Source organism: Mastomys coucha, unplaced genomic scaffold (assembly GCF_008632895.1).
Source record: "Mastomys coucha isolate ucsf_1 unplaced genomic scaffold, UCSF_Mcou_1 pScaffold15, whole genome shotgun sequence".
NCBI lineage: Eukaryota > Metazoa > Chordata > Mammalia > Rodentia > Muridae > Mastomys > Mastomys coucha.
Genome location: NW_022196897.1, coordinates 152898610 through 152913855, shown reverse-complemented (window position 1 = coordinate 152913855; position 15246 = coordinate 152898610). Strand labels below are relative to the sequence as shown.

The 15246-nt window shown below is 48.2% G+C and overlaps 1 protein-coding gene across 3 annotated transcripts in view; it reads right to left on the bottom strand.

The window, feature by feature from the left end:
• Window positions 1-15246, bottom strand: part of Arfgef2 (ADP ribosylation factor guanine nucleotide exchange factor 2) — an 89416-nt gene that overhangs the window by 29576 nt on the left and 44594 nt on the right. For all 3 annotated transcript variants that reach the window (XM_031372803.1, XM_031372804.1, XM_031372805.1), the window contains exons 13-25: window positions 15203-15246; window positions 13521-13704; window positions 10730-10841; window positions 10066-10271; window positions 7824-7908; window positions 7535-7706; window positions 6514-6665; window positions 4523-4651; window positions 3354-3512; window positions 2351-2498; window positions 1106-1205; window positions 917-957; window positions 646-815 (exon numbers count right to left, since the gene is read on the bottom strand). The exon at window positions 15203-15246 is cut by the window's right edge and continues 65 nt beyond it. In XM_031372803.1, the coding sequence (XP_031228663.1) occupies window positions 646-815; window positions 917-957; window positions 1106-1205; window positions 2351-2498; window positions 3354-3512; window positions 4523-4651; window positions 6514-6665; window positions 7535-7706; window positions 7824-7908; window positions 10066-10271; window positions 10730-10841; window positions 13521-13704; window positions 15203-15246 (1702 nt within the window). The remainder of the gene's footprint in view (window positions 1-645; window positions 816-916; window positions 958-1105; window positions 1206-2350; window positions 2499-3353; window positions 3513-4522; window positions 4652-6513; window positions 6666-7534; window positions 7707-7823; window positions 7909-10065; window positions 10272-10729; window positions 10842-13520; window positions 13705-15202) is intronic.

Sequence of the window (15246 nt, the reverse complement as noted above, 5' to 3'; positions counted from 1 at the left end):
AAAAAAAAAAAAAAAAAAAAAAAAGAAGAAGAAGAAAAGGGGGGAAGGGGAGGAGTCATGTATCTAGGCTGGCCTAGAATTTGCTCCACAGCCACTGATGATTGTCAGTTCCATGCCAGGTTACAGGCATATACCACCATGTCCTATTTATGCAGTGCTGGGGACTGAACTCAGGACTTTGTGCATGGTAGGCAACACTCTATCAAATGACCTATAGTCCCAGTCATGGACATGGATTAGTATAGTATTTATTTTATTTTATTTTTATTTATTTTATGTATGTGAGTACACTGTCAGTATCTTCAGAAGAGGGCATCAGATCCCATTACAGATGGTTGTGAGCCACCATGTGGTCGCTGGGAATTTAACTCAGGACCTCTTGAAGAGCAGTCAGTGCTCTTAACCATTTAGCCATTTCTCCAGCCCACCACTGGACTTTTAATTCATTCTACATGACTCCTATCCAAATATAAGCACAACATTGCTCCTATCAAACTGTCCATGACTTCATGGAAAAAAGTGTATGGATGACAACCCCCCCCACCCCCCGAGATGGGGCCGACTCTTCCCATTACATCCTTTGTGAACTTAGCACCTGCTTTCTTCCAGCGGCTGCTAAAGTGGTTTTTAGATGTAGGCAGCTACCTTATTGAAGTGATCTCCAATGACATGCCATATCCGAGACCACTGTAGCCGGATCCGGTTCATGTTGTAGTAGGATATCTCCACAATCTTCTGCAGGCTGAACATTCGGGGGTGGTGGGGAGAAGCCAGCTCATCCATGGACACAGCACACAGCCAGCGGACAAAGTCAACTACAGGACAGACAGGCAGGAACCATGGGACACCCAGTTGGAGACATTCACACATTACAATGGGAGGCATACACTGTTGGCACAGAAGTCAAGATACATACCTATTGCATTTCCATCCAGTCTGGTAGAGCCAGTAAAAATTCTAGGGGGGAAAATTGAAATTTCTCAAGTACTCAGAAAAGGCAGAGAGGAAACAATAACAGTTCCACAGATTAGAACCACACACCCAGAAGCTAACAAGTGATGTCAGGCACAAGTGGTGGAGCATCACTGGAGAACAAAATCCTCACCTGTCAACTGCGACAACCACACTCTGTGAGCTGGTTTCACCAACAGACTCCTGGAGGCTGGCCATCTGTCTTTTGTCCACACCACCACTCACCAAGTTACCTAAAACATAACACACAAAATCAGCAGGACTCCAGGCACTATCAAGTATTTAGAACAAAGTACCCAGGCTGAGCACAGTGGTGCACACTTAGTCTTAGCACTCAGGAGGCAGAGACATAAGGATCAGGAGTTCAAGGCTAGCCTCTCCTATGTAGTAAGTCTGAGGCCAGCTCTGGCTACAGGAAACTTTGCCTCAAAAGCAGCAAATCGCACAGACAGTAGGAAGTGCCTTTGCCTCAGGCAAATACAAAGGCCATGAATGAGAACCCGGAAGCAACAGAAACACAACCAAGAACAGACACAGCTCCACTGCTTACGCTCTGGGATTAACCCAGACCCTTACTATAGACTCTTGCTTGTAGGAGACCCCTCAATGCTTAGGAAACAAACATGCAGCAAGTGAGTAGCCAAGGGCTCCGAGAACACGGTGGCTCCTCTGCTGGACACTGGTGAGCTGTGCAGGATCTCATTGGAGTCATCCTCAGAGCACACAAACAGCAGGTGTTGTCACTGCCTGTGTCCCCAGAATTTGAACTGCACTGGCTGCTCCACTGTGTACGTGCACCCAGCAGCCTAGGCTACCTCCCTGCCATCTGACTCTGTCATGTCACTTTCCCCATGCCTCAGTTTCCTCAGTTTACACAATGGGCAGGTAGCAGTCCTCAACTCACTGGATCATTCTGAGAATCAAATGAGCTCAAATATATAAACTGGGTGCTCAGAATGTGGCCTGGCACACTTGCTTGCCACATTGACTATTATTCTCACCATATCATGGGCCAGAGTCCTTCAACTCACAGTAGAGATGGGAACAACTATTTACTCTGAGACCACAGATGAAATGTGGAGATGATCCAACCTTTTGAAAGTAGGGACAGTAGAGACACAGGCAGGACAGTAAAGTCTCTACTGCAGGGGCCTCAGCATGGCCCCGGGTGGAGAAGGGACAGCAGCCACCATGCACCATGCTCACGCTGGAAAACGGGTGCTTGTACTCAATCACAACAAGACAGCTGCAGCAGCACGCCCATGGAATCGACAGACATGCTATCAACTGCACAAGGAAGAGACACTGCACAGGACAGTCCTGCTGTGAGAAGAGCTTCATCACCGTTAACTTGTGGCTCTGTGTTGGCATATCTTACCGAGGCCCAGACCCATGAGTTCTTCTCCTGCCAGGCTGTGGCCCTTCAGGCTCCCTTCTCTTTCCCGCCCAGAGCCAGAGAGGTAGCGGGTCTTCACCCCGGTTCCTATCAGCTGAGCGAGCTCCAGCTGGCTGATGCACTTCAAGATCTACAAAAGAGAAGGCATGAGAAATGAAGCCTTGCTTCACAGCCAGAAAGAGGGCACTGTAGTCTTCTGTCAGTCACTATTTTCTGGAACATGCAAATTTTTACACTAAGAATAAAACTTGAGCCAGGCAGTGGTGGCACATGCTTTTAATCCCAGCACTCAGGAGGCAGAGGAAGGTTGGTGGATCTCTGAGTTCGAGGACAGCCTGTTCTACACAGTTCCAGGATAGCTAGGGCTACACAGAGAAACCCCGTCACGAACAAACATGAACAATAAATAAGAGAACTGGTAAGCTGGGTTCCACACATACAGAATTACATATATTTGCAAACTTCACGGAGTGCTCAACAAAAAGACACTGACTGGAGCAGGGCTCTGTTTCCCATGCCACTCAACCTGTGTGCTCAGACTTAGTTCCTGCTCGAACTCTCTTCCTCAGACTCTGCGCATCGGCCTTCCTGGCCCCCACACTTCCTTTACTGTGCCATCTCTCACTTGGCCTCAGGTCTGGCAATTTCTGCTTTTTATGCCTAGGACAATACTTCCCCCCACTCATTCCTTCAGCTGTGAACAGAACAGATGTGTGCCCCTTACCAAGATGACTTTCTGAAAACCCTCCTGAGCACTCTCCCAACACCACTCCAAGTTGTGCTCACTGCTGTCCATCACTGCGCACCATCTTTTCACTGATTTGTTTTCTGCCATCAGTGTAGGAAGGGCATGAACTCTGTCTTCATGGGCAGATTTCAGATTCATGAGGTAAAGGAAGGCTTCACTGTACCAGCCATAGAAGTGGGCAGGAGATAAAGGAATCGGAGGCCTAGAGTCACCTTCAGAAAAGGCAAAGATGCATACCTCATGCCAGGAGTTGCCAAGGTAGTTGCCATCGGTGTGAGCCACAGTGATGAGTGTCTTTATGGTGTCGATGTTTTTCTGTTTCATTTCTGTGATGCTGGAGCTGGCTGTCAGCAGGGAAAAGCGAGCAAGGGCCTGAACATAGGCATCTCGTTCCAGCTGAAAGAGAAGCCCAGGGAGCGCTGTGACTCCACCCACAATGTGGCCACTCACATGGCGGGCTGCTGCTTCCAGCTTCTCTCTTCTTCCAAATGCACACAGCAGGCTCTTGGTGCACCAAGATCCAGCCATCCCATGCTGACAGGCTTCCACCATTGGAGCACTGAGGCTCACTGTGCACAACTACACTTGAGAACTAGCTCTCTGCAGTGACCTCAACCATACACTGTCTCTCTTCTCCTGTGTTCCAATGTCTCTGCTGGATGCCAAGACTATGGAGTAAGAGCTAACACTGACAGCAGTCCTGTAGGGTGGTATAAATGAGGAGGCAAGCTGTGACTTTGAGTTTGGAGGGCCAACATCATCAGGCTGGAGAAGTGCCAGAGAGGACTCTGAGACCCTGGCCTCAGAACCTTCAGAACCATCAAAAGAAAGATGGATGGGGACAGAAGACAGAGGTTTTCTGAACAAGCTAATGGGCAGATGCTCACTGACCGAGAAGCAAGGAGTAGGAAGGACCAACCTTGGGACTGCAAAACGGCTCAAAGCCTGCACTGACTTGTTTAACATCTCAGGATGCAAACAAGGTTTATAGAAACATCAATGCTGCATCCAACCATCTCCTTTCCCAGAGCAGATGGCAGACAGGGAAGTCATAGAAACAATGGGCTACACAAAGTGGCAGCCACTGTGGCAATGCTGAGGATGAACTGGAGGTTTCAGTCCGCTAACTACACCACACTTTTGTAGGGAGCTATGGCCTCAGCCAGACACGGAAGCATCAGGGCAGGTCGATGTGGCAGGCGGATGAAGAGGCGCTTTTGTCACCTCTAGTCAGTTTCAATCTGGACCCCCAGGATTCTCCCCACTGGAGCCATTGTTAGCACAAAGCCATGGGTTGTTTCTCAGTGGGAATGAGTAAGTGGTTTGCTGAAACAGTGGTCAACTGGAAATCCCTGGTAGTTCCAAAGCTTTGACAATCTAAAGACAGACAGCTCACTTCTCCGTACCTGCATTCCAAAGATGCAGGCAATGCGGACCGCACACCTGATGCCTTCCAAACACAGGGAGGCCACCTCCGTGTCATCACAGTTCTGCAAGCCAATGCTATAGGCTGCCAGCAGCGGCGTCCACACCAGCTGCAGAGGAAGCAAGTTTCATTAACACCCAGAATTTCAGCATGGCAAAGAGCACTCAGAGTATACCATGTCCAGTACAGGAATAGCAAAAATGCCAAGTCCACCGCAGCCTGACTTCCATCTATTCCATTCACAATATAGAACAGTCCTTATAAGCTATGGTCACTATAGATGTACTATTACTAAGTGGGCAGTAACCATTTGCACCTATAGCACATGTCACTGGTCTCTTTCCCTGTGAATGAGAGTCAGGTTAATTTGTGTTAAGATTTATTTCATGTCGGGCAGTGGTGGTGCATGCCCTTAATCCCAGCACTTGGGAGGCAGAGACAGGCGGATTTCTGAGTTCAAGGCCAGCCTGATCTACAGAGTGAGTTCCAGGACAGCCAGGGCTAAACAGAGAAATCCTGTCTCGAAAGAAAACAGAAAAGATTTATTTCGTGCAGGGCTGGCGAGATGGCTCAGCGGGTAAGAGCATTGACTGCTCTTCCTAAGGTCCTGAGTTCGGACCCCAGCAACCACATGGTGACTCACAACCATCCGTAATGAGATCGGACACCCTCTTCTGGTGAGTCTTTGAGCAGAGCCAGAGTGAGTGGGGCCAGCAGCAGGTCCTGAGTTCAAATCCCAGAAGCCACACGCATGTTAGCTCACGACAATCTGTACAGCTACAGTGTACTCATACACATAAAATAAAATAAAATAAATCTTTAAAAAAAAATTTATTTGGTGCATATGAATGTTTTGTTTACATGTGTGTCTGTGTCCTGTTAGTGCCTGGTGACCACCGAGGTAGAAGACAGTGTCACAGTCCCCTGAAAAAGGAGCTGTAGATAGCTACTAGGAACAGACCCTGACCCTCTGCAAGAGCAGCCAGTGCACTGAAGTGCTGAGCCGTCTCATCGGTCCCATAGACTCAGTCTCTACACAGGCAGAAACAGTCAAAAGCTGGCATGTAGACTAAGTATCAGTAAAACAAGGCGGGTCTCTATGAGTCAGAGGCCAGCCTAAAGATCAGTGCCGGGCCAGGCAAGGCCACAGAGTGAGGCTCTGTCCCCAAAACAAAACAAAACAAAGGAAACAAAACAGAGAAAAAAGATGTTGGAGAAATGCTCAGTGGTAAACACTTGTCTGCCATGACAGACAAGACAAATTCAGTGCAGGGAATTCACATGGTGGAAGCAGACCTGATTCCAGCATGTTGTGCTCTGACTTCCACAGGCAGGCTGGGGTAAATACAAACACACATATCCCGTTTCAAAAGTTATATTACTTATTTATGTGTGTGTATGTCTTTCCTAAACATTTAAAAATGTTCAGACTATGTCTTCTCTTGCACTTCATCTCATCTTGAAGCCAATAAGGTGAGGAGGTGTCACCCAAAAAACTGGCCTGTAGGGCTGGGAAAGGGACTAGTAAGGGCACTTCCTCCAAGCCGGAGGCCTGATATTAACCCCAGGGCCCACATGGTAAAGGAAGAGTGCTCAGTCCAACAGCCTGCCACCTCACCTCTACATTCCACGCTGTGCATGCCCATAACAAGTCACTCTAAAAACAAAACAGCCCTCTCGAAGTGTCATGCCATCCCCATCAAACCATCAAAGCAGCTCTGTCCTCATCTCCACTGACAGAAAATGAACAGATTGAGAGAGAACTACCCGACCACGGTCACATGGTGACACAGTGGCAAAGCCAAGATTCAAATCCAGGCAGCTGGACAGCAGAGGCCATGACTGAGCTGGCACCTGCAGAAGCCAGCCCCTGGTCTTTCCATTTTTCCCCACTGGGACCTGCCACACACTTTATAGCAGGCCACCCACAGAATCAGGCTTGGCAACACGCTAACTTCCTAGGACACTCACTTTGAACATTGGCCGAACATGGTCCAAGTGTGTGGCGCTGGTAAACGGAGCTTTGGCATGGCTCACAGCCTCCATCAGAGCTTTGGCCGTTTTAGCCATCTGCTCCATCTCCACATTGTACAGCAGCCGCCTCTGCTTTTCACTCGCTACATCTGCAAGGAAACAAGACACATACAGAGTGTTTGTCCTGCGACAGGAACTGCCTCAAAAGCCTAATTAACTCAGAGATTTCCCCAATTAGCCTTGGGAACCTGTTATAAATATTACCATTTTACAGATGAGGATGATGAGGCAGAATGGTTAGGAGGGCCTTCTTACCCAGGGCGGGGGTGGGTGGAGATGGGGGTAGAGGTGGGGGCTTGTAAGTAACAGCTTGGCTTGGCCCAAGGAGTGAGTCTCGAGATCCCGTGCTCTCCTGCACTGCACTGCCTGTGAGCTTCCCAGTGACTGACAGCAGCACGGGGGCTCATAAGAGTCCTGGCCACAACTGACACAGTCGCCCTGAGTTAAAGTCTGGGGGAGGACAGTTTAGCTTGTAGATTAGATATTTTAAATTCTTTCTTGTTCTTAATTATAAATCTAGCAAGAACCACACTATAAAGGAACCATATAATCATATTAATTTAATCATATTACTATTCAAGTATCTAGATATGCAATTAAATTTATCACCAGCAGCATACTTAATCCTACTTTCTGATGTACCCAAAAAGCAGAGGTGAGCCCGCCCCCGCCCCTAGACAAAGACCCACAAGCAACTGAGGACTGCTCTGGGGAGAACCTGTCTCCCCAGGGAGGAGGGGTCAGCTCTGAAGTCATGTACTCACAAGCTCACTCAACGGCGTGTTTATGCATTTGTGTATCTATGTAACAATAACAATTTAAAGAAAAAGAAGCCATGAATCTGAGAGGGAGCAAGGGGGAGGCACTGGATGTAAGGAGGACGGGAAGGGAAAATGGTGCCATTATATTTCAATGAAAGATGTTTGTGCTGACGGGCAGGTGCAGCAGCAGGCCTTACTCTGCTTGGTGGACTTGGTTGCAATTGTGTGCTCCTTTGTCTCCTTCATCGCAATCTTCTTGCCCTCTATCTCTTCGTAGATGCTGGACAGATACTCCTCAGGCAGGTCTTTACTGTCGTTGATGCCCCGGTTCATTTTAATATACTGCTCTTTTGTCATCTTATTCTTTACCTGAAATTAAAAAAAGAAAAGAAAAGAAAAAGAAGCACATTTTTAAAACACCGAAATGCCCTAATAAAGTCACCCATGTCTCTTACCTTTTCAATATACAAACTGTGGGGTACTTACCTGTGGGCTGTGCAGGTCTGTGGTTAGCATAATGATGGAGTATGCCAAGACATACGCAGTGTCTGCACTAGCAAACAGGGTTTGCCTGGAAGGAAAGAACCCAGATAAGAACACAACCACATAGCATGGCACTAGTGGGGACAGCACTAGTGGGGCGGCACTAGTGGGGCGGCACTAGTGGGATGGCACTAGTGAGGATGGCACTAATGGGGATGGCACTAGTGGGGATGGCACTAGTGGGGATGGCACTAGTGGGGACGGCACTAGTGGGGACAGCACTAATGGGACGGCACTAATGGGACGGCACTAGTGGGATGGCACTAGTGGGGACATAGGCCACCAAGAGCAGGCCTGCTGAACTGTGTGATGCGCAGCCAGGGAAGCCTTCTGAAGCATTACCACCAAACAAGAGTCAACAGCCAGCCACAAAGGAGCTGACTGAGCCCGTGCGTCAGCAGTTGGGCTTCTCTGGGTTGAGTGGCTTCAAGGAATTTTTAAAAAAGGACTTAAGGAGCATCCTGGGCCAAGAGTGTAGGCAAATGAGCACAGGATGCCAAGAATCGCTCTCAAAGGTACCAAGCCTGCTATGGATCGGATGGACAACTCCTTACCCTTCCCATGCCAGAGGCCTCTTGGCCCTCTAACTTGAGTGCCTGAACTCTGGCAGTGAGGTACCACATAAGTTCTTTTTTGGTTATTATTTATTCTATTGTTTATTCTATTGTTTCTATTATCCACTATGGTACTTAACAGAGAAATACAAGGCAAGATATTTATACTGTTAAAGCACATGCTTTACAACGTTTTGTTTTAGGTAAGGAAAGTAGACAGTAAGCCATCACATGTGAATTGAAGCTGGAAACTCCTCTGCACAAACCAGGAAAGAGAAATCCCAGGAAATGCAGCAGGAGAGCTGATAGGGCCTGAACCGGCTGCCTAGGGCAATGGAACACTGTCCCCAGGTCCCTGGAGGGCATTGTTAGGTTCCAAAGGCCAGAGGCCGCCTCTGCCACACACCAGCAGGGCAGGGACTGATTAATATGAAAATGGAATTGGCCTGGGACAGAAGTGTCAAGGACTATGCCCTGAGCAGTTCCTCAGCATGTTCAGTGCACTCAGACCCTCGCAGCCCCTATGCAGAGGGAGGCCCATGAGGCCTCAGACATCTTGCCTTGGCCACTTTTTCCTTGACTAATTTCGAACCGGGATTCTAACCTTTTCAGAGCTGGCGCTGACTCAGCAGGATGAAGGCAGTGTTTAACGACCCTTAGCCTCTTTCTTTTTACGTTGAGTCAGCACAAAAGCTGACTGTGCATGCCTCTCTGTGCATGCAGTCAGGGTGTTGTTCTCAGCTCCCCATGAGGCCTGCTTCCCTCCTGTTCCCTCACCTCCTTCCCCAGTCAGTCCTCACTTCTCCCACTTCACACCCAGTGAGGGCAAAACTTCTCTACTTCCTATAAAACAGCAACAGACTACTAAGCGACCTGGGCTGGGGCTGGGGCTTGGGGACGGCTCCACAGCTAAAAGTATCTGCCCTGATGACCTGAGTTCAATTCCTAGAAATCACGTAAAGGCAGAAGGATCAAACTGGTTCCACAGTGTCCCTTAGTCTCCACGCCCATGTTGTGGCTCACATGCCCCTCTACGTCATCACACACACGTACAATAATAAGCAAAATAAAAACTTAAAAACCCAAGATTAAACCAAGTACTTGTTGGAAGGTTTTATTAAGTTATGCAGCCACTTCCGTAGTTCATTTATCAGCATGCAGTGAAGAAAGCCACACTGCACTCCTCGCTGGCTGTTTGAGATAGAGCAGGAGCACCACTCTCCATCAACACTCTTCAGTGACAGGATCCAAGGCTTTATGCGTCCATCCAGGGCAAGCGCTCTACCACTGATCTACAGCTCAGGCCTTGGTCTTGTTTGTTGTAAGACAAAGGTGGCTCAGGCTTGCCTCTACCTCTCACCTTTCTTGCTTCCACCCCTTCAGTGCCGGCATGCCCAGGCAGCCATGAGACCATAGACAAGTTACTTAACATCTCTGATCCCCAACCTCCTTGTCTGTAGTGAGAGACACAAGTAAGGCTGCTGCAAAGTCTCACGTGGGATACAGCTTAGCAGAGCCTGCCGCAGTGGACAGCCATATTGGTGTCTTAGTAGAACTGCAAGGACTAACCCCAAACCTCAAGTTGAGATAAGTGTCCGCAAAAAAGCAGCAGCAGCTGCCACAGCGCTCACCCTTGGTTACACTCTATGTATCGTGCAGCAAACTTCTCCATTAACCGGTCAATCTTCTGGGCTTCCCCAGGCAGGCGGAAGCCTTCCAGGAATGTCCTCAGGGCTGAGACGAACTCTTTTTCGCAGAAATCCAGTTGGTCCACATAGGCATACATCACCTCCTTGTTAAACCTCGTGCTATCTCCCAGAAACTCGCCAACCTGGGTCTGAAAGACAAACACACACTCACATCTAGAAACTGCTAAATATGGCCCACAGCAAAAAACACTGATGGGGTGCATGAGGTTGGCAGTGGCTGAAAAACAAAGGCCCTAAGTGCCCACGGCAGCTGACTGTTAGGAAGCAGGGAAAGATTGACCCTGCTTCCATATGCAGGACAGCCTGTCAGAGAGAGAAGAGGAGAAGGAGAAGAAGGAGGGACAACAGACACACTCAGCCAGAGAACAGCTCCTAGTAGTCCCTCGACCACTTTGGACTCTGACACTGTCCCTCAAAGCTAAGTGCATTCACATAAAGGGATTCTGTACAATGACAAAGGAGAGCAGGGCTGCAGGAGCCAGGGTGCAGAGCAGTCTGCACCCAGGAGCAGGCAAGCTGGGGGTATAAGCCAGTGAGATGCAGCATCAGCCCACAGGGCAACATGCCATACCAAGCCCTGACTTACAGAATCTAGCCGCTCCTCCTGATGCAGAAATTGGGCAATATCTTCTACAGCTGCTCCAAGCATGCCTTGCTCTTGGAGAAACTGGATTCCTCGCTTGGGCTTCTTATTGAAGCTATAAAGAGGAGACAGAACACAGGTGGTTTACTTAAAAATAGAGAGCACAGAGAAAACTAGCATCTGAGGAGAGTGGCTACAGGGCACCTTGAAGGAGCTAGCACATGAGCTAACTAGGACGTGAGCTAACTAGCACATGAGCTAACTAACCAGCACCTGAGCTAACTAACCAGCACCTGAGCTAACTAACCAGCACCTGAGCTAACTAACCAGCACCTGAGCTAACTAACCAGCACATGAGCTAACTAACCAGCACCTGAGCTAACTAACCAGCACATGAGCTAACTAACTAGCACACGAGCTACCTAGCACCTGAGCTAGCACTGAGTCAAGTGTTCACAGCTTCCCCAAATTCTACCAGCAAGTTCTTTTTCCACTCATTCATTATTTATTTATATGTGTGCACATGTGACCAAGCATGGAGACTACAGGACAACTGCAGGGTCTGACTCTCTAGAACCCTGAGTCACCAAGGTTGGCGGCAAGACCTTTACCACTGAGCCATCTCACCAGCCCTGTTCTGCCTTTGTTTTAGTTTTTTTGAGACAGGGTCTCACTTTGCAGCCTAGGTTGGCTTCAAATTCACAGAAATCTACCTGCCTCTGCCTCTGTCTCTGCCTCTGGAGAGCTTGGATAAAGGTGTGTATCACTACACTTAGCCTTGTATTTTGTTGAGATGTGGTCCTCAGTATATGACCCAGACTAGCCTTGGACCCAAGGAAATCCCCCTGTTAAAGTCTCCCAAGTTCTGAGACCACAGTGTACCACTGTACCTCGGCAGCTCTTAATTTCTGAGCCTGCAACTGCAGACTTAGCTGCTTGTCACCCATGTTCACTCTCCCCATGTTTAACTGAGCTTGGCACAGAGCCACCTGATACAGGACGGTGGAAATACAAAGTTTTTATTTGTTTTGATTTGATGTGCATTAGTGTTTTGCTTACATATGTGTCTGTTAGATCCCTAGGAACTGGAGTTACAGGCAGCAGTAAGCTGCTAAGTGGGTACTGGGAATTGAACTTGGGGTCCTCTGGAAAGCAGCCAGTGCTCTTAACCACTGAGCCATCTCTCCAACCCCAAGTAAGGGGACCTGTGAGTCAGATAGGGGTGTGTTCTTTCTGCCTTCTCCCTTCCTCTACATGGGTGATGGCTGACGACACTGGCACAGTCATCTGAAATGACAGATGGACCACAGACGACCAGGAGCTATCTTAACAGCCTCAAACAACCACGCTGACATCTCCATCCTTTGTTAAATATGCAGTTTAGGTTTCTAGTAAGGAGAGGCAGAACTAACTAATGCGTAAGTTCCATATCTGCTAGCTCCTGCATGGGAGAGAGATATACAGGTGGGGTAGGGCCATGAAGACACAAATGGGTAAGGACAGGAAAGTGAGACTTGTGTAGCCAGAATGGCTTTCGAGGCCTCTTGAGGAAGAATAGTGTGCCAGACTTGAGGGATTTAAATGAATAGAGAGCACTGAAAGGGGAGAGCTCTTCGTCACGGTGACCAGGGTATAAAACATGACAGTGGGCCAGTGCTGTCAGGGATGAGCCAGGGAGAGAGGCCAGCTCACAGCACAGAACAGGAAGCCTGCAGTGACATTGGGCAGGGGAGCGTGAGGCTCAGTTCATGTTGTCAAACTCAACTGTCGCTCACTGTGCTCTTTGCAGTGAATTCAGGAAAAAAACATTCCTTCAGTTGTTCGGGGGTGGGGGTGGGGGTGGGGAGGGGGAACCAATCACCACAGGGATGGTGAGGCAGGAACACAGCTCAGCACTTCCACTTGAAACCTGAGTGCTTCGCTTCAACTGTTAAGGTAAGGTGCCTGCTCGATCCGAATGAAGACAGAACACAAGATGGAGTGCTGAGGTGCATGAGACACTAGGAGAAGCAAAGGCTGAGCAATCACCACAATGACGTGTCATGTGATGTGCAGAACGCTTAAGTCTCAAACATGTATGTCAAAGTATGCTAACGGCTACAAATTACAAGTGGCTGAGAAAAACCTACACAGCAGAAAGCAGACAGGGTGAGCACTGAGCTCCCGTTCAGGGCTTAGACATGCTCCAGGCAGCAGGTACCTTCTGCTTGTTTTGTCTGTACTTTCTGTGAGATTTTATTTATTGTTATTTTTATGTATATAGATGTTCTGCTACATGTATGTCTGCAAGCCACATGCATGACCATGGCACCCTCAGAGGTCAGAAGAGGGCAGCAAACCCTCTGGGCTGAGAGTTACAGATGGTTTGCTGAGCACTGAGCCTAAGGACAGGCCCTCTGGAAGAGCAGCCAGGGCGCTTAACCAATGAGCCATCTCTCCAGCCTTTTTTTTTTTTTTTTTTTTTGGTGGCTTTGTTTTCTCAGAGTTTACAATGTAGCCCAATCTAGCTTTGAACTCAAGGCTATTCTCCTGCCTCAGTGTCCTAAGGGCTAGGATTATAAGCCTAAACCACTATGCCTGGATGTTCTCTAAAGTGTTTTTATATCAGAACATGGAATCAAGGCCCGCTGAATTACACACAGGCTTCTCCATCCAGAGCATCCCTCCTTCTCTCAAGCTCTCCCATGTTCTTCCCTGCAGAGGTACTTGACCTGGAGTCAGCCTCCAGGTGCTAGAGAAGGTGTAGCTTTGCCAAAGACCCTGAGAGATGGCCCAGCACAGCAGCCACACTCACAGCTCAATGCCATGCTCAATGATTTCCTTCTGTTGTTTGATGACCTCAAACTGCTCTGGGTCATCCTGAATGGTTGTCTGAGTCCCCGAGGACACTGTGGACTCCACTGATGTCACGCTGCACCGTCTTGCCATGTCAAGGCCTTTTCCGTCCCCCGTTTCCTGATCTGGGAGCCTCTCCTGACCTGCAGTGACATAAAAGCAAACAAAACCAGCTAAGCAGATGGAACAGATGTGGCTGAGCAAGCTCTGGCTTGGGTGCCCTTCTTCACATCGACCACAGCAGCAGGCTGGCACCCAAAGGAACACAGGTGCCAAGACTACCACTTAAATACACTTCTCAGCTTAATGCAGAAATTTATTTTACACAGAACTCAAATTAATTCTAAAATTCACAAAAAAAGAAAATGCAAAAACAAGGCACTTAAAACAAGCAGAAGGACTTGCCTTCCACGACTCTACATAGCTCAGGGAGTGTGGCCTTTGTGCAAGCATGGACAAATGAGTGGATGAGAACAGGAAGATTCAGCCAAAGTCTGAACCAGAACCAACTCGGGGACGGGAAGAATGAGGTCAGAAATGGAAGCCCAGGCAGGCCCAGGTCATAGCACAGAAAGGGAGGCCTGAAACGTCTTCCTTCATGAAACTCTAACTCCAGGTACTGAATCCCTCTTCTGTCGGTCATAGGAACCTACACGTATGTGCATACACTCATACACAGATATATATACATAATATTTCTTAAGTCTAAACAAAAAAGGACTGGAGAGCTGGCTCAGCAGTTAAGAGCGGTCACTGCTCTTCCAGAGGCCCAGGTTTGAGTCCTATATCAAGCAACTTACTCCAGTTCAAGGGATCTGGCCTTGTATGGCACCCACACACATATGGCATATAGATACACGGAGAGCAAAAAATAAATCCTTAAAAATAAATAAATGAGGGCTGGAGAGATGGCTCAGTGATTAAGAGCACTAGCTACTCTTGCAGAGGAACCGGGTTCAATTTGCAGCACCCACATGGTGGCCCCTAACTTTCTGTAGCTCCAGTTTCAGGGAATCTGACCACCTTTCCTGGTAAAACACCCAAATCCATAAAATAATAATAAATAACAACAACAACAATGAATAAACTAAGTCCTTTATTTAGCAGCTCAGTGGTGAATCACTTTTAGCATACATGAGGTTCTAGATTCAATCCTTTTTTATTTTTTTGGTTTTTTCGAGACAGGGTTTCTCTGTGTAGCCCTGGCTGTCCTGGAACTCACTTTGTAGACCAGGCTGGCCTGGAACTCAGAAATCCACCTGCCTCTGCCTCCCAAGTGCTGGGATTAAAGGTGTGCGCCACCACCACCCAGCTTCTAGGTTCACTCTTTAATACTACAAAAAATAAAAATAAAACAACTTAGCCAGGTGGTGATGGCTTATGCTTTTAATTCCAGCACTCAGGAGGCAGAGGTAGATGGATCTCTGTGAGCTCAAGGCTACACAAGAGAGAGCCTGTCTTGAAAAACAAAGCAACCACAACCCCCAACCTTTCTCCCTCACATGCTTTTGTCAGAGAATCATACCACAGCTACAGGAAGATAAATTAAACTCCCCAACACTCCACATGTATTGAACAGCTCAAGCTTTACAGTAACAGCAGGCACTTAGGAAACACAGCTGTTCGGCACAGCACACTCACCCAGGGTGGCCTGGTGGTTGGGATTCACATACAGGTCCTTGCTC